Source organism: Choloepus didactylus, chromosome 8, assembly GCF_015220235.1.
Source record: "Choloepus didactylus isolate mChoDid1 chromosome 8, mChoDid1.pri, whole genome shotgun sequence".
Lineage (NCBI taxonomy): Eukaryota > Metazoa > Chordata > Mammalia > Pilosa > Megalonychidae > Choloepus > Choloepus didactylus.
The window spans coordinates 142,912,014-142,930,638 of record NC_051314.1 but is presented as its reverse complement, the minus strand read 5'-3'; the positions used below and the strand labels follow the sequence as shown (position 1 = coordinate 142,930,638).

Here is an 18,625-nt window from a genome sequence, read left to right as displayed (position 1 = left end):
ACTTCCGGGGATGGGTACGTGTGTTTTATGCGGGAAGCACATTAGGGAAGGCCCGGCCATGTGGAATGAAAAGGACTTAGGTGCTGAAGGAAAGGGTGGGAGCCAAACCCCAAATCAGCCGTTTCGCGCTGGGGGAGTTGGCCCCCCAAACCCCAGCTCCCTTCTCAGCGTGGCAGGGAGGATACCTGAGCTTCTAAACCACCCGAGTGCGGGGAGGGAAAGGCGAGCGATGCGCCTCGGACTGCCCGCCCCGTCGGGGGCGAGGGGCGTCTCTGTGCACCGCCAGGAGGGGCCTTCGGGGCCAGGCGCCGCTTCCCGGAGTGCCTGCGCCCCGCGCCCCGCGCCCCGCCCGACCCAGCCCTGCGTCCCAACCCACCCCTCGCTCCGCCCCTCCCGCCCCTCCCGCCCCCTCGTATCCACCCCGCCCGCCCTGGAGGCGGGGCGCCCGGGACCTTAAGGGTCGTGGCCGCTGGCCTCTAGCCTTGTCCCTGCGCTGCCATGGCCGAGGCCCGCGCCGCCGTCCGCCTGCGCACCGTGCTCGGGCACCTGGGCCTGCCCGCGCCCGGGGCCGCGGTATCCTTCCGGGGCTTGCTGGAGGGGCGCAGGGCGAGCGCTCTGGGGCTCCGCGCGGGGCGGGGCCCTGGTGGCCTGGCCGGGATGGTGGCCCTTAGAGCGCACGGCATGGCCGGCTGCCCCTGCTCTGGCCACTCGGGTCCCCGCTTTCGTAAGGAGGGCGAGGGGGAGGTGGTTAGGGCACCTGCTCTCGGCCTAATCTCCTCTGCCCTTGGCTCCAGAAAGGCCCCTGCACGGCCGCCCTGTGAGGACTGCCCGGCGCCTCGCAGAGGGCGAAGGCGACAGCGGCCCTTGGGGGATTGGCCGGGACCGCCTGGAGCCACGCCCGGGCCCCCTTCCCCCAGGAGCGGGCGCGAGGCCTCTCCAGGAGCCGTCACCGGGCGGCGCCCTAAGCTGCTGCTGGGCTCGAGTGCCCGCGAATCCCAGGGGACTGCAGTCAGCTTTCTGGAAAAGGACTTGGGGCGGGATGGACCTTGTGGTTGGTATCCGGTGCGTCCCGGGAGAGTTGTGATGTTGCAGATGGTGCTGGTCCCAAAACATGTCACTACAGGATGCAAAAAGTCACTTTGTGTTAGAGAACTCTCCTGGCCAGCTCAGATTCAGTGTTTCCATTCAGGACATACTTTTAGGAGCTCTGTGGAATCTCTGGCTGGGTTGATTTTATTTTTTTTCCCTTCAGGCACCTGATTAGCTTTTATTGTACTGTTGTATATTTGGATCCTGACATCTCTCCTAAAGACTGAGAGCAGCCATTTCTTTATTTTCATCACTGCTCTGTGCTGCCTTTGGAGGCAGTAATATATTGTAACTACTGTAATGTGAAATTTTGATCATAGAATGATAGGGGAACCCAGTTGATTATGTAATCTCATGAGAAAACTGAGGAACTGAGGCCGGGAGAGTCTGAACCAAGAGGGTTTAACTGGAGCAGTGATTGTCAAAGTGGGGTTCCATGGTTGCACCTGTCAACATCACTCAGGAACTTAGGTCTCACCTCGGACCAGCTGAATCAGAACCTCTCGGAGAGAGGACCAGCAGTCTGCAGTCTAACTTGGTGATTCTGATGCAGGATAAATTTTGAGCACCCCTGACAATACCCGAGGACTAGAATTGAGGCTTTCCTGCCCAGCACCTTCCTGCCTTGTAAGAGAGCATGCTCTGAACCTGCTGGGTTCTGTGGTAGGGCTGAGGTTAGAGCTTAGGATTTTCACCCATATTTCTCACAGCATCACTGTCCAACACAACTTCCTGAGCTGATGGAATCGTTCGGTTCATTCCCTGTCCAGCACGGCAGCCACCAGCCAGATGTAGATTTGAGCACTTGAAATGTGGCCAAGGTGGCTGGAAATTTTTAAATTTTATTTGATTTATTTCATTTAAATCTAAGTAGCCAGATGTGCCCAGTGGCTTCCCTATTAGGTCAGGCCCAGCTCTCACTGGATGTGGGGTTTTAGGTAAACTATAGAGAATTCGGTGGCATCCTTTCTACCCAGTGTCATCTGTGTTGAAAGAAAGTGGGTTATGGGATAAGGAATAATCGTTTTTGAAGTTTAAAACAGAATGCAGGAGTGGTAGAGAGGCGAAAAAATGTCAGACTGGAAGGCAGAATTCTTGGCTGTCCTGGCAGCTACGTTTTGCTCAAAATAGTTGTCTTAGGGCCTTTAGCCTTTGTGCCTTGGGGAAAACAACTCAGCAGCCCTGATTCTGACTCCTGGCCACCTCTCTCTTTGATGATTGGGTCACCAGCTTATGTAAGGATATCATTTATGAAACCCAAAGCACACAGATGAGCAGTGACATTCCAAAAGCAACTCTTGAAGCCAAAGAAACAATCACGGGGGAAAAAAACCTAAGAAGATGTGTTGTCAATAATCTATGGTTTCTGAATAGAAAAGAGAGTTTATAGAAAGAAGTTCTAGTTCCTTGGGAAATTTAAAATGATCCCAGATAATTTCTGGTAGTCCTTGTTTATTTTATAGACCATTTTAAAATGACTAGCCAAAGTGTTTCTAATGTTTGAGACTGTGCCTGCATTAAATTTAACACCTCTTTTGAGTAGCACAGCTTTCTGCAGACTTCTGGGGATGAGCACTTGAATTTTTATTTGGGAAGCAGTTTAGGGGGAGGAACGGTCATTTGGAATAAAAAGGACTTAGGCGATGAAAGAAAGACAGGTTATCAAACCCCAGCGTGGCTGTTTTGTGCTGGGTGACCTTGACTGAGCTGTTCACTGGACCATAAAGAGCTCCCGTCCCTCCTACTGCCTCCTCAGGGTATTGGGAAAATGAAACGAAGGGATACCAGGAAGAGGTCCTGACACTGCAGCCCCCATGTCAGCGGTGGCGTGTGAACCACTCTGGCTGACGGGTGTCTAGAACCGTCCTTCGCCATGTGAGCCAGTCCAGGGCTCGCTGCTCCTTCTCGAAAAGGCTGGCTCCTAAATTTCCCTCTATTCACCTTAATTCATTTACCAGGTAGCTCACCCCACTTCAGGGGCTCTTTCCCCTGCCCGTGTCCATCCTCAACAATTCCAGTAAGTAGATACAATTTTTTTCACTTTTATCTGTTCTATGTACATAAGAGTTTTTCTGGTGATAGCTAGGACAGAAAATGCAAAAGAATCTATTGCCTGATTAGAATTCAAATACAAGTCCTCAGTTTCCAGGACTTGTTCTAATTAGCACTATCCTGGATAGTTTTGAAGATCCAGAGGTTAATTTTCTATTCGTATTATTAAACCGGTAAAAATACCAAAAAGTAATACTCTGATTTTTAAAAGTCAGGAATATCCTGTCACATTTTAAATTAATTTGTGGCTAGGTTATATGGACATATTAGCTAGTGACTTTGATCTTAACTTACCTTTAAGGGGAAGATGTTGATCTCCACAGAATATTCTCATAGAGCCACAATTCAAATCTAAAGGAATGGATTGGGGAGATTTGAGTTTTGGGGTCTGTTGTACACTTATTTGGGTTTTGTTACTTTGATTACTTCTGAGAATGCATCAACTAAGCAGTTTTAGAAATAAAGTATATCAGTAATATCATGGGATTGTACACAGATAAGAGGATAACATGGGGAAATTTTTTGTTGTGTGTATGTTATCACAAAAAAATGAAAAATAAAATAAAAATAAATAAATTTTATTGGATCCGTTTCCATTAGAAACCAAACCATATTATAGAAAATTTTAAAAAATCAGGGAAATAGAAGGAATTTTTAAAAACCACTCATCATTCCATTGTTGATAGGCTATCACTGTTTAAAAATTTGGGTCTATCTCTTTGCAGTCATTTATCTACAAATACTGGATTCATTTTATATCATTGTAATCCTACTGTATTACAAAAAGCATTGTCTATGTTAATCTATGTGCTTTATTTTTTTATTTTTACTAAGCCTCCTTCCTTTATTAGATGTTATGTAAAAATGTTTTCTTTGTAAACAAGAAGTATATTCTTGGTCCACCATTTGTATGATAAAATGCTATGAATGTGGTTGGTGGCAGGAACGAGGCATGTTAGCTAAATCATAGAGATTTTAAACAGCCATAAAACAGAGCAAAGAGTGATCATGCTTAGATTTGCATAAGATTAATACTTACAAGATAGTAGAGCATGGTTATGTTTATGTTGTGCATGAAAGGGACTAAATAGTCATAATTACTTAAACTAAAAATATGGTACTCATTGGATTTATTTTTTGCAACAAAAGGAAACATAGAATTAAACTGAAGTACAATAAAAGAGTCAGAGAACATCACCAATGCCAAGAGTCCTATACCACTCCCTTATGTCCCCATTATAGGCATTTAGCTTTGGTATATTGCCTTTGTTACATTAAAGGAAGCATAATGCAATGTTTCTGTTAACTATAGTCTCTAGTTTGCATTGATTTATTTTTTCGCCAATACAACCCCATTTTTAACACCTTGCAAGGTTGACATTCATTTGTTCTCCCTCACATAAAAATATATTTGTACATTTTATCACAATTGTTGAGCACTCTAGGTTTCACTGAGTTCTACAGTCCCAATCTTTATCTTTCCTCTTTCCTTCTGGTGTCCCACATGCTCCTAACCTTTCTCTTTCAACCATAATCACAGTCATCTTTGTTCCGTGTACTTACATTATTGTGCTACCATCACCCAAAATTGTGTTCCAGACCTCTCACTCCTGTCTTTTCCTATGTGTCTGTAGTGCTCCCTTTAGTATTTCAGGTAGAGCAGGTATCTTGTTCACAAACTCTCTCATTGTCTATTGGTCAGAGGATATTTTAAACTCTCCCCTATATTTGAAGGACAGTTTTGCTGGATATAGGATTCTTGGTGGTTTTTCTCTTTTAATATCTTCAATATATCACACCATACCCTTCTTGCGTCTATGGTTTCTACTGAGAAATCCACACATAGTCTTATCAAGCTTCCTCTGTATGTGATACATTGCTTTTCTCTTGCTGCTTTCAGGATGCACTCTTTGTCTTTGATGTTTGATAATCGAATTATTAAGTGTCTTGGCATAGGTCTATTCAGATCTATTCTGTTTGAGGTACACTGTGCTTCTTGGATCTGTAATTTTATTTCTTTCATAAGAGATGGGAAATTTTCATTGATTACTCCCTCTATTTTTGCTTCTGCCCCTTTTCCCTTCTCTTCTTCTTCAGGGACACCTATGACACGTACATTCCTGCATTTCTTGTTGTTATTCAGTTCCCTGAGATGTTGCTCATATTTTTTTTATTCTTTTCCCTCTCTGTTCTTTTGTGTGTAGGATTTCAGGTGTCCTGTTCTCCAGTTCCTGAGTGTTTTCTTCTGCCCCTTGAAATGTGCTGTTGTATGTCTCCATTGTGGTTTTCATCTCTTATGTTGTGCCTTTCATTACCATAAATTCTACCACTTGTTTTTTCAAACATTTGATTTCAACATTGTTCACCCAGTGTTTTCTTTATATCCTTTATCTCTTTACCATATCTTCCCTGAACTTGTTGATTTGGTATTTGAATTGATTTAGCATATTTCTTTGAAAATCTTTGAGTTTTTCATTAAAGTGAAACAATATCTCAACTGTATCTTAACTGAGGTGTAAGTTTTTTACTTTGACTGGGCAATATCTTCATTTTTCCTAGTGTATGTTGTAGTTTTCTGGTGTGTAGGCATCTGGTTTCCTTGGTTACCCCAATCAGATTTCCCCAGCACAGAATAGGTTGTGGTCTCAGAATGGGGTTATATTCAGTTTCAGGTTTTCCTGAGGGTGTGTCATAGAAGATTCACAGACTTTCCTGTGAGGCCTCTAGCCTCAGTGATTTTCCTAACCTAGCCAGAAGGTGACGCCTGTCAGCCTGCCACTCCCCACTGGTGTTAGGAGGTGTGGCCCCTTTAATTCTCAGCTTAGGTTGTTTCTGTTTTGACTGTTTTCCCCCAGGCACTGCGGTCTGAGTTCTGAAGGGAAGGCTGGCACTAGAGCTGGGCCCCACCTCCATTCTCTTAGGGAAGATACACCACGTAGGGAACGATCTTCTGCATTTGAATTATGCCTTTTTCTCTCTGACTCTGATAACTCCACCCCTGTCTGGGTCAGAGCACTGTGAACTGAAAATGGATGAGGCTTTTTCCACTGAACCACTCAGGATGAGAGAGAGAAAAGGGAAAGCCCCTTTTCAGAGCTAGTCCATGGCCCCCCAGTTTTGCTCATGGGTCCGAGAAAGCACCTGATCTTCTGGGCCCTCTTTCCCAGAGCACAGGCGTTTTCTGGCTCTTTAAGATTGTCTCTAAAAGCCTCTAAATTTTTCCTTATTTTTTAATTAAAAAATTTTCCCTCGTCAGCCCACCTCCTCTCCACTGGGAGAGAGCTCAGGGTGCTTTGCTGCTTAAGGGTTTGTCTATGTTTGTAGCTTGTATTCAGCAGTCCACATTTGTTAATTAAAGCCCAATTGGAGCTGGGCTGAGCTGTATTTGCTCAATCTGGGAATGCTGCTTTCTCCCACAGCAAGGTCCTGCAGCTTGGCCTGCCATGGGGGGAGAGAGCTCTCAGGATGATCTGCAGTTTTTACATGCAGACTTTATGCTGTGATCTCAGCCATTCCACTGAATCCAGGAGGGTGTATGACATGTGGACAGTCACGGTTGTCCCCCAGCAGTTGTTCCAGATTATTTACTAGTTGTTCCTCATTGTTTATTAGTTGCTCCAGGGGACTAACTGAATTCTACAACTCTCTATGCCACCATCTTGCCCCACCTACTATGTGCTTCATTTTTAATGCCTGAGTCATATTCCACTGAATGGATATAATATAATATAGTCATTATTAGTTAATTAACTAATATAGTTAGTTCTGCCACTAATGCACATCTTTTTGGTGATCATAGTTAATGCTTTGAGCACAGAGTTCTTTTCAGTTTTTCAGATTCTTTCCTCAAAGTCTTAGAAGCTCTGAGATGAAGACTTTCAACATTTCACACGTTCATAATACACATTGTTAAGCTGGAATTTTCTAATTGGAATTATTTAGCCTTTTTTTTTTTTCTCTCTTAGATATACTCTGGATAACAATGTTCTAACCCTGGAACAGAGACAGTTTTATGAAGAAAATGGGTTTCTTATCATTAAAAATCTGGTGTCCGATGCTGACATTCAACGCTTTAGGTACAGTAACACGATGAGCTATTTTACAAAAGTATGTAGTAAGTGTATGTAATGGGAAAGCGAGTTAGATTCGCTTGTGTGTGTTCAGGTTTTTATAGAAGGATTTCGTTTGTTGGGAATGGTTAGACCGTGGGCTTGGAGCCAGACTGCCTGGTTTTAATCTTAGCTCGACCACTTAGCCCTGTGGGCCCCGGGCAAGTGGTTTAAGTGCTCCCTGCCTCTGTTTCCTCATCTATAAGATGGGGATAGAATAGGACTTACCTCCCAGCATCATTGTCAAGACTGAATGAGGTAACATACGTAGTGATCTCAGATGAGGACATGGGGAGGCACGTGGTAAGGTTAGAGAAAGCGTTTGGTATTGGTACTATGCTACAGCCAAGTCACAGATGCTCCCCCTGGTGCCCCACACTAAGGGGTATTTTAATTCTGGGCAGTGGGTTCCGGCCTGACGGGTAGGAGGCCAGACTTCAAAGTTGGCCACATCCCATTCCCTTGTATCTGATGTAATTCTACCCAGATGGAAACAGCCCCCGAAGTCCGTGGATCCTTCCACAGAGCAGGGCCAGGCAGGTGCTTGGAGCAAGCAGATGATATGTTCCAATTTAATCTTCTAGGAATGAATTTGAGAAAATCTGCAGAAAGGAGGTGGAGCCAATAGGATTAATGATCATGAGAGATGTGACCATTGCAAAATCAGAATATATTCCAAGTGAAGAAGTGGTTTCAAAAGTCCAGAATTTCCAGGAAGATGAGGAGCTCTTCAGATACTGCTCTCTCCCTGAGGTTAAAGAACTTCCTGTGTTTATTTCTCCTTAAGTTAATAACCAAGTCTGCCTGCCTCTAAAACCTGCTGATTTTGCTCTAAACCCTTTCTGCACATGGCCCTAGAGCGCTGGTTCTCAACCAAGGGCAATTCCACACACACACACACACACACACACACACTCTGCAGGGGACATTTGACATCTGGAGACATTTTTAGCTGTCACCATTGGGGGTGCTACTTGCATTTACTGCATCAAGGTCAGAGGTGCTGCAAAACCTCCTACAGTGCACAGGTCAGCCACCTACTCCCCGCCATCAGCAATGAAGAATTATCCAGTCCACAGTATCAGTAATGCCAAGGTTGAGAAACCCTGCATGGAGTGAGTTGCTATATGGTGCGTCATGGGAACACAGGCTTGGGCACAACACAGGCTTGCAACAAATGACTGCTTTATTGTTTGCACAGCACAAAGGATCCAAAAAAGCAGGGGAAAAGATTACACCTTGGCTGGTCCCCTGGGAAGGCCAACTCCTCAGATCAGGGTCAGTGGATGGCAGCTCTGCACACCTCACTTCACCTTGGAGATGAGGGACCCCTGCACTGCCTGAGTGCTGAGCTTTTATGCACTCCAGGCAGAAGGGCTTTGCCAAAGAACAACCTTTGTGCTGTGGCATGCAGCAGGGGCTGACTAAGGATTTAAAAGCTACTGGGGCTGCCTATAATCTCATGTGAAATAGAAACATACCAAACACCTGCACACAGACAAGCACAAATGAAAACATACCAAACACCTCCATGCAAACAAGCAAGAGGGGACAAGTTGGGGCATAGGTGAGGGCTGGGAGAAGTATGTCCTAAACTTCCCCAACACTTGCCTCACAGTTAAGAAAGATGGAGAATTCTGTGTTAAACAAAAGAAGCTCCCCAAAATCTCAATAGAGGCATTTCTACAGAGGTGATGTTGCTGAGGCTGTATCTTTGTCAATCTATTTGTAGTTTTTCTCCTTCATGAATCTGGTCAATAGAGACGTGCATTTGTTTTTCAACTCCAATTAGATTAAAAAAAAAAACATTATTCATATTTATGAAAAATTCAACCTGTACAGAAGGGCATGAAGTGAAACACGATGTCTCCATCCACCCCAGCCCTGGAACCTGCTAAGCTTTTTGTAGTCACCTAGAAAGATTTCATGTATATGCAGGCATAATTTGTCTCCTCCACAGAAACATACCGATCATCACTTTGTTTTTTCCATTGCACTGGATTTTAGACATCTTTCCATATCAGTATTCATGATCTCTTTCATTCCTTTTAAACAACTCTTTAAGCAACCCATTGTATAAACGTACCATAGTTTATTAACCATTTTTTAGAGTGGTTTTGAACAGGACTTTACATATGGTACTTATTAGAAAGGATAACCAGGTAGAACATTTGACTCGATGAAGCACTGTTGTACAGATGAGCCAGCTGCCTGTGATGTCCAGTCCCTTCCAGAGGGAAGTAACCCCTGTGAGGAAGCACCATGCTTTCCCACCTCAAGTCCTGGGGGGGGAAGTGGAAGGTTTGCGGTGGGTCGTGAATGAAAAGCTTGAACTCAAGGGCAGCTTGGTGATGTCCACATTTCTAATGTGTGGACTGTGTATCTGGTGCTGCATGCGAGGGTTTTAGGAGGTACATGTTGTTTCAGTACTTAGGTGTTTATTTTAGTTTGGGAAAAAACCCCACCAGCACTACACACCCAGAACTTCAAGAATATTAGTAATCAGGGTAAGACTAAGTAAAAAGAGTGAGTGAGTTGGCTAAGGGAAATCACTGATGAAATAACTATCCAGAGTATGGCCCCGATTGTGAAGATGGCTCTCGAATGGGTAAGCTTTGGGAAACGCTGGTCTAGGTGAATCCCAGAAAATGATGGGCTTTTCCAAAGAACATACTTATGGGGCCTCACTACTCCTAGAGTTTTCGTAACACTTTACGAGTTCCATACGCAAACGGCCAGCGTTCCTTATCACAAGAGACCCTGTCACATAGTCAGGAAGCTCTAGAACGAGCCTCATTTTTTGGAGTCGGGGAGGTCCGACTTTGAATACCTTCTTTTTCACTTGACTGGCTTTGCTAACTTGGGCAACTTGCTGGCCTCAGGTTTCCACCTGCTGGGGCAGTACTGGTAAGGGGCTCTTGTGAGGCTGAAGGACCAAGCCCCTGGAACGAGTAGGTGTTCGATGTTGAATCCTCTCTGCTTCTTGCCTCTTGCTTGGCTGATTAAGTCGTGGGAGGTAGCACCCAGCCCCCAGGCCCGTGACTAACCCGCATTCTCCTTCATAGCACGGGTCTCCACCACAGGTTTCCCTGGCATCATTTGTTTCACATCATTCCTCCCACCAGCCTCTAAACTGCAAGAGGGCAGGGCCCAGCTTTTCTGGTTGACTTGCTTCCCCATTCCCTTCACTCTGCCTGGTTCACAGACCTCAGGAAAGATGTGTTGTGTGAGTGACCCCCTGGCTGGCAGTTTGCACAGGACCACAGTTCCACTTTCTCCTGGGCTGTCCGGGCAGCCTCCGAGAGCATGGCATCCTTTTGTGGACCTTTTACGAGAAGCCTGCACGAGGAAGGAGGAAACAGCTTCTCCCTGGGCAACCCTCTGTGTCCTTGGCTGCAGACCCCATCCTCAAAGTTGGTATCTCAGAGATAAATCATCTCTTGAAGGAAAAAAAAAAAAAAAAGGTTAGGTCTCCAGCTGACTCCCCAAAACCTGTTTAAATGAGAGTGCCGTCAAAGTCCTACCAGATTTAGGATGATTTCCCTTGGCCAGATCTGGCCTGGTCCATTTCCAAGGGTGTGATTTGCCAGCTGGATTTGAGCCCTCGCTGGGCTTTGTCTGTGCCTCCCTCCTCTTTGCTTCTGATTTCCCCTGAGTTTTTTTTTCCTTTTCTCTTAGATTCTGAAATATGTGGAGTGCTTCACTGGACCCGATATTATGGCCATGCATGCCATGCTGATAAACAAGCCTCCAGATTCAGGTAAAGGGCTCTCATTTGTTAGGGAGAGATGAGAAGAAACTGTTGAAAGTATGTAAGGCTGATGTTCTAACCTCAGCCAGGTGCATGGCTGTCAAGCTTTGGATGATTGTCTTAAAATAGTTTATAACCCCATTGACATTAAATGGTCATCTAAGATGTTATCTGTAGTGTTGTTGCTAAATTCTTAGATGGTTGGCTCCCCCAAAATGCATTAAAATATATGTAACAGTTCCTCTAGGCTCCTGTTATACAACACCTCCGAGCTAAGGCCGTCATTCTTACCTGGGAGAGTGTGAATTCTGCATTCCGGATCCAAGGCCTTCTTGCTAGCAAAATAAAACTATTGTTATAAATCGCACACTACTATAGTTGTCAAAACTTCTAGTCTTTGCTAAAATGTGGACTCCAAAGCTTCATCATCCTTGAGACTGATCCAGAAGGTAGAACCCGGGAATGTACATTTTAACAGCCTTCCCAAGCGTGCTTTCGGCTCACATTTTGGAAAATTCTGCTGTCCCGGTCTTAATAAATACACCATTAGAGAGTCCCTTGTCTCTTTCTACTTATCCTTCCTCCCGACGGCTGGGCAAGGTTTGTGTGCTGTTCCCGCAGCTTGGAATTGCGGAGCCTCCCTCCCCGGATGGCGGACTGGGGAGACGAGGTGTCCCCTAGGGACCGAGTTCAGGGGATTCCGCGGCAGGCCAAGTTCCTGGACTGTTGCATCATTTGCTCGGGGTTTGCCTGTTAGGTCGCTGTTCTGGTTTGGCGGGAAGAGGATGAGAATTCCGGGCCCCGGATCTTTTAACAGCAGGTTCCCTTGCAGGCAAGAAGACATCGCGCCACCCCTTGCACCAGGACCTGCACTACTTCCCCTTCAGGCCCAGCAACCACATCGTGTGCGCGTGGACGGCCATGGAGCACATCGACCGCAGCAACGGCTGCCTGGTGGTGCTCCCCGGCACGCACAAGGGGCCCCTGAAGCCGCACGGCTACCCCGCCTGGGAGGTAGGCCCGCCCCACGGCCCCGCTGGGGCAGAGTCTCGCCTCCCGTTTTTGTGTTGCGTTGGGGACACACAGTGATTTATGAATGACGTGGAATTTCTTTACCACGATTTGGAATGAAGATTGGGGCAAGTTCAAGGACGCCAGATAAAATAATCAGCATTGTGTTCTTTCAACAACCATGAAAGCCATCCAGTGTGGGGTGTTTGGGATACGGGATTGTAAAGCCTCATGGCAGAGGTGAGACATAAACATGTCAACACAGATGAGAGTGATGAGTGCCGAGTGGGTTGCACGCATGGAAGGTTCTGGAATAAAGGAGGGGCAGGGATCCCCTCCTGCTAGTAGGGGGATGGGTGAAGGCTCTGCAGAGGGCTGGTTTTGTAGCCGGGTAGGAGGTCCCATAGCAAAGGCTGTGGGGAGGCCGTGGGGGCAGGGGTGACCCAGCCTGGCTGGGGAGTGGGGAGGACCCCGGGGTGCTCATGTCTGGGTGGGCCAGGGCTGGGATCCCTTCTGGGGGGTGGCAGCAGAGATGAGGCTGAAAAGATGCATTAGGACCAGATCGGAGAGGACCTTACTTGTTAGGCGAATGATTCTGCACTTTATTTGGGGGAACTGGGGAATTTATTTTCCAGGAAGCTGGAATAGCTTCTGTCTATTGAACAGTCAGGCTCAGTTGCCCAGGCCCAGTGCCTCCTTGACTGTCCAATGTCAATGTCATTGATACTATGCGCAGATCAAAGTGGCAGCAGTAGGAGGTGCAGTTGACTGGCCAGGAGAGAGAGGCACTGCTCAAATCCCAACAGAGGATCCAGTTCGGATGTGTGATTCCCTAAAAGGAATGTGTCAGACTCAGGAGGGGGAATACACCCCGCCACACACACACACATACAACAAATGCTTGTAAATTTTAATCATTTCTTCTTTAGTTTCTTTAAAGCAATAACTGGCTTTGGAAAGAGTTGTACAAAAACCAATGTTTTAATTAACTATTCATCTTTCTTTACTCTGGATGTGACATCAGTGTGTTTTGAGCATTTTCTCTCCCCTGTTTTGGGAGAATGGTTAGCGTCTCACAGATATACTGAGTCACAGGAGCATGATTTGCACGAAAGACTAGGTGAGGAAACTCTCATGCTGAGAAGGAATTATTAATTAGCCACAATATGTAAAACTGAGAGACAGCTTCACTTGTATTTCAGTGAGGAAGGGTAGGTGGAAATTCCAAAATTTTCATTTGGCCCCAAAGAATCAACGACTTTGAGGTCAACATGTGGCTTTCTGAAACCAGATGTCCAGGAAGCTTTTGTATATGTTTTTAAAGAGGATCTAATTTAGATCTCTCTCCTGGAAGAACTAGAGAACCCTCATTTCTTGTTTTCCCTGATGAGTCACGATAAAGTTTTTAAGGATTGTGCTTCCTCTAATGGTGACCTGGCTTCTGTGTGTTGCAGGGAGGTGTTAATGCCATGTACCATGGGATACAGGACTATGACAGAAACAACGCCCGTGTGCACCTGATGATGGGGAAGGGGGACACCGTCTTCTTCCACCCGCTGCTCATCCATGGGTCGGGCCGGAACAAAAGCCAAGGGTTCCGGAAGGTACGCATTACCATTGCTGAGGCTTGTGAAGTGAATGGAATTGGAAACTGAATTTAGGATTTATTAAAATGTGAAAAATGTGTGAATTTTATCTCAAGTGGCCGTTAGTCCACTTCATTTACCAGGAAAGAATTTTGCCTACCCCATGCTTGTTTGTCTCATCAGTAATAGCCTATTACCAATCTCATATTATAATATCTTAACATCAAGATACCGAGGCAATATCCAGATTACCTAAAGCAATATCCTAATACCAGTAGGATCAGCAGGATCCTATTGCTAAACTGAATCATGAACATTTATGGAATTGCTCCAGAAAAATAGCTTGCTTTTTCTGTAGCTCAAGGCAAAAGCAGTGGCTGAAATACTGAAACAATAAAATTTGGAATCCACGTAACTCATAGGAACCATTATAAGAAGAAAGATGATAATACCTTTGCCTCTGTGAAAAAGGATTATTGGTCCAAATCAAAGCAGCCCAGAAATGAGATTTAACATGTAGCCGTGTTTCTTCACTGCTTAGCCTCAGAGTGTTTTAGATTTAATGATTTTGTTGCTTGCATTTAAAAATTGCCAAGATGCCTCACAAATACACAGATTTTTTTGCCTCTCCTGAATTCAGGCAGTCTGACAGAATTGAGGGCTCACACAGCCCCGTGATTGCTGATGTGAAACAGTGGGATCCTTTGGGGCTCACTGAGGCTCTCAGGTTTCCCACACTTGCTGCTCATCTGTGGGGCTCCCCGAGGCTGAGGGTCCCCTGGTTCATCTTCCGTTCATTCATGTTTCCTCTGGGCTCCCCAGGAACGGGGCTGGGGTAGGCAAGCGAGGAGCTCGAATAGAACGGGGTGCCACCAACATCAAAATTAACGCAAAAAATGCAGAGTGTGCAAAATACCAACATTTTTATTAAAAATGGGATCCGACCTCTGAGTCGGGCAAGTGGGGGCAGGTGCAATGACGTAAAACAATGCCAAGTTTAAAGTCACTGATTTATCAATTTTTCAATATTTTTTTCCACCATTTTAATGTTCTGGAAAAATAATCACTATTTAAAAAATACATAAAAACCTGTACAAAGAGGTACATATTTGTCCTTTTGCCTCAAGCTTCAAAGTGGCTAAGCACTGAGACTCTCGTGGAATATGGAGTTCGTGACTCACAATGCTCTGGGAATTTGATTTTTGGCAAAGGACAAAGTCCAGGAGGAGGTGTGAGCACTTTCAGATAGCAAACCTGGGAGTAGGAAGGTGAGTTCTCAGTGCTGCATTGCGGCTTAGGTCTGTTTAGATCCACCCACCTTCGATGGAAACAATGTGTGTACTTTGTGTCAGTTTGGACTTTAAATGTCCTCAGGAGGTGAGAAGAGTGTATGTTATTTTCCTTCTCAAGATATTGTTCAGTATTTTGCACAATCTGTTGCCACCGAAATAACCTCCTGTTGCAAATTGAACCAGGTGACTAACTTTTACAATGAAGAAGATTGGGATTACCGTGGTGCACATTTCTTTTTAGGACTTTGGGATAATTCACTCATTAGAAAAATCAAATGCGAAAGAAATCAAAGACGTCTTAGCTACATAATGACTCTCCCTGCCCTGTGTATACCTTTTGGAGGTAATTATCCCAGCTCTTGTCATTTGTCTGTGAGCTTTCGGGCTGGGCTACCCAGAAACTGATTTAGGATCAACGGAACAGGCTTCCATTTTAGAGACCAAATGTTGGCTCCTTGCTCGGCTGCCGGAATCAACGAGATGCTGCCTCAGATATTAACTGGTTCCCTTCACGCAGGCCATCTCCTGCCACTTCGCCGGAGCCGGTTGCCACTACATTGACGTGAGGGGCACCAGCCAAGAAAACATCGGGAAGGAAATTATGGCAGCCACAGATCGACATTTGGGGATTAAATCTCACGCCAGCCTGCAGGTACGTTTGTATGAAATGACAAGGTAAAGATCTTAGTTTTTTTTTCTTTTCTCCAGATGCTCAATAATTCTCACACTGAATCTCATTTGAAAGTTTAAAGTGCTTATTCCCTTGGGTTCAGGGGTTCCCGCTCATTCCAGAAGTATGGCTGAGACCCTCTAGTCATGCCAGTGAGATCTCGGTTTGCGTTTTCCACCCCCATCGCGGGGACTTGGGAACCCTGTGTCCCTATAAAGGGCCCTGGCTGCCCTGTGGTGTGCAGGAAATCCCGGTCCACAAGGGACAGGTTAGAAAATAAACGGAAACCAGAGTAAGATGAGGGGTAACGGAGGAGCCAGAAGCCCACCTGAAGTCCCAGAAGGAGATGTGTATAGAATAGAGTATTTCTGCACTGGGGAATCTGGTAAGACTTCCCAGAAAGCAAATGTCAAGCCAGTTTTTGTTTTAGTAAGTTTGCATCTGGAGCTTTCTAAGACAGATCTATGTAACAGAGGTGAAGATTGCTGACGTTTACATGGGGGAGGAGGCATCATTTCATCTGCTTTGCCAATCAATGCATATCACTTGTAAATAATTTTTATCTAGGGCATATTCTGTTCTGCTGATGATCCATAGACAAATTATTAAGCGAGGCAAATAAATGAGCATCTTCGCTGGCAGAATGTGTACATTTTAGCCTCTGAACCAAGACGCTGATCCCTCTTTCTTTTGACTTATCTGAGATTGTCTTGAACACTTGTCTTTCCCGTGGGGGTGCTGGAACCCAGAGTACACGGCGTGTGGTGATGACCCTGAGCTTCTCTGTACTTTGTAGGGTGAGGCACATGATGGCACGTCATGCCCTGCCATGGGGGCATCTCCCTAAACACCTCCCAGCTCAGGCATCTTGCCTCTCCCCTTACCCTTCTCCTTCTAGGACCCATGACCTTATCCTGTGTCTGAAAATACAGCTCTGATTTCACATTTGCAGAAACGTTGTGCGTTTCTTCTCGCTTCATCTGGTAATTGAAATGCCTTCCATAACCAACATACTTTTGTCAGCTGGGGCCTCCTACCAACATAATGAATTTTCAGGTAGAGAAAAAATGTGTACATTCATTATGTTTGAGTTTTGTCAAGATTTGTGCTAAATGAGTTGCCTCCCATATTTACGTTAGTTTGTCTGTAAGTTATAGTTTATCACGTTTACTCAGAATAACAATATAGTTATTTTTTTATGCTTTATATAGTTCTTTGTATGGTACAAAATCCTTTTTACATCTATTTTCTTAGTTTCTTCACCAAAAAGCATTGCATGTACCTCCATCTCAGTGGTGAGAAAACGAAGTGTCCGAGAAGTTGGGCAAAGTTTCATAATTAGTAGGGCCGTACCTCAGAGCCAGGTCTAATTCCAGAATCATTCTTTCCACCACACCAGCATTTGGCTCAAAAATAATTTTCCCTGTTACGGTCTAACGGGACTTAAACCCTCAGAATGGCCCAGGCAGGTGGCATAAAGGAAAGCAGGAAAGTGGGTGTTCACCTGTTTGTGTGGGACCCAACCTGTCAGATGGTCACATCACCTGTGAAAGCAAAGGAAGAGGCCCCACCACTCAGGAAGATCCGACTCAGTTGAACTAATGCTATTTTGGATGTTGGTAAGTGAATCTATTGGAGTCTATTCACTAACCAATATGACTCTTAGGGAGACCTTTCCCCTGTTTTACCGTTTTGTGGATTCTAGAAATCTATCGTGCCCCCCGGTGAATAAGCACATGGAAGTGTTCCATAACCTCATTCTGTTTGGTATTATACTTTCAGGATATCTGGAGGTTTCAAGCTCGGCTTGTGAAAGGAAGAAGAATCAACCTTTGAAGTAGCCCTTTTCTGGAACGCTTTTAAAAAGAAACCAGGAGAAAACAAGCTGTCTAAGAAGAATGTTTGCCTAATAAGAAGATGTGATTCTTTTCTTTTGCTTGCTAACAAAACCAAAAAACATGTAGCAGGGACTTAATTGCAAACGATGAATTCATTTTGCTGTTCAGTGATTTGGCTTTGACTGACATAAAAATAGTAAAAGTGAGATATAATTGATTTAAAGGGAACTGACTTAGGGTTACAACTAATAAAAGGTGACTGGTGCAGAACTTAAGTGTGTTGAGTCTGTTTCTTCCGTTCCATTAGCTCCTTACCCAAGCGGTAACGAACACTTTCATTGCCCGGGGTAGGTGCGGTTTTGCATCCCTTTTCTTGTCAACCTGCCACCTTCCAGTTGCAAGCCATGAGGGATTTCTCTTCAAGTCGAGAACAACGTATAATTCAGGCACATTTAATGACGGATAAAACCAGGGCCGGATGGTGGGCTTATATAAAGCTTCCTTCCGTACCTTCTCCCGCCAACCAGCCTTCTGAAAAACAGACCAGGTCTCTCAAAGTCTCACTCTCTGTTCCTGAAGAACGAAGAAAAGGGTAACTTCTTCCAATACTTGATCTTCCCATGACTTCAGCCTTTTCCATTATTGTAAAATATGACATACGTACAGAAAGGTGTCATCTCTCGACGGCCAGCTCAACAAGTAGTCATATAGGTAATTTCAAAAATTGTTATGGGTTACAATTCCACAGTTTTAGTTCTTTCCTTGCTATGCAATACGAGGTACATACAGAAAGGTGTAGACTTTCAAGGCAGAATTCAACAAGCAGCTATAGAGAAAATCCCAAGGGATGCTATTGTCATTTACCTCCTTCCAGCCATTCCAACACCCCAGCATCTAAATATATATATATAATTATATGAAGTTTCAATACTCATAGACCTTTGTTCAATCTTATCTTGTTTGTTGCTACTCCTTCCTGTCACTTAATCTCGTTCTCCATCTTCAGGGGTGCCTATGAATGTTTTTTTAAAAACTTATTCATCAAAAAAAAGACAAACAAAAAAACATTTAAACAAAACAAAACAAGGGAATAAGGAAAACAAATCACTTAAAATAACTACATTACTTCCAACATGTTCCTACCATACTCCAAGAAAATTAACAAACCGTAGTCATTCCTGAGCATTTCCATATCATTAAGATTACCCTCAATATCTTATCTGTTAT

General features: G+C 44.8%; 1 protein-coding gene across 1 annotated transcript; it reads left to right on the top strand.

Annotated features, from left to right (window-relative positions):
- The first annotated feature begins 434 nt into the window (after window positions 1-434).
- On the top strand, window positions 435-17,668 carry LOC119543301 (phytanoyl-CoA dioxygenase, peroxisomal-like). Its single transcript, XM_037848075.1, has 9 exons — window positions 435-573; window positions 3,048-3,106; window positions 7,107-7,217; window positions 7,835-8,003; window positions 10,929-11,010; window positions 11,834-12,015; window positions 13,467-13,616; window positions 15,408-15,542; window positions 17,343-17,668. The coding sequence occupies exons 1-9, from the start codon at window positions 499-501 to the stop codon at window positions 17,394-17,396; spliced, it is 1,017 nt and encodes a 338-aa protein (XP_037704003.1). The 5' UTR covers window positions 435-498; the 3' UTR covers window positions 17,397-17,668.
- Window positions 17,669-18,625: the final 957 nt, after the last annotated feature.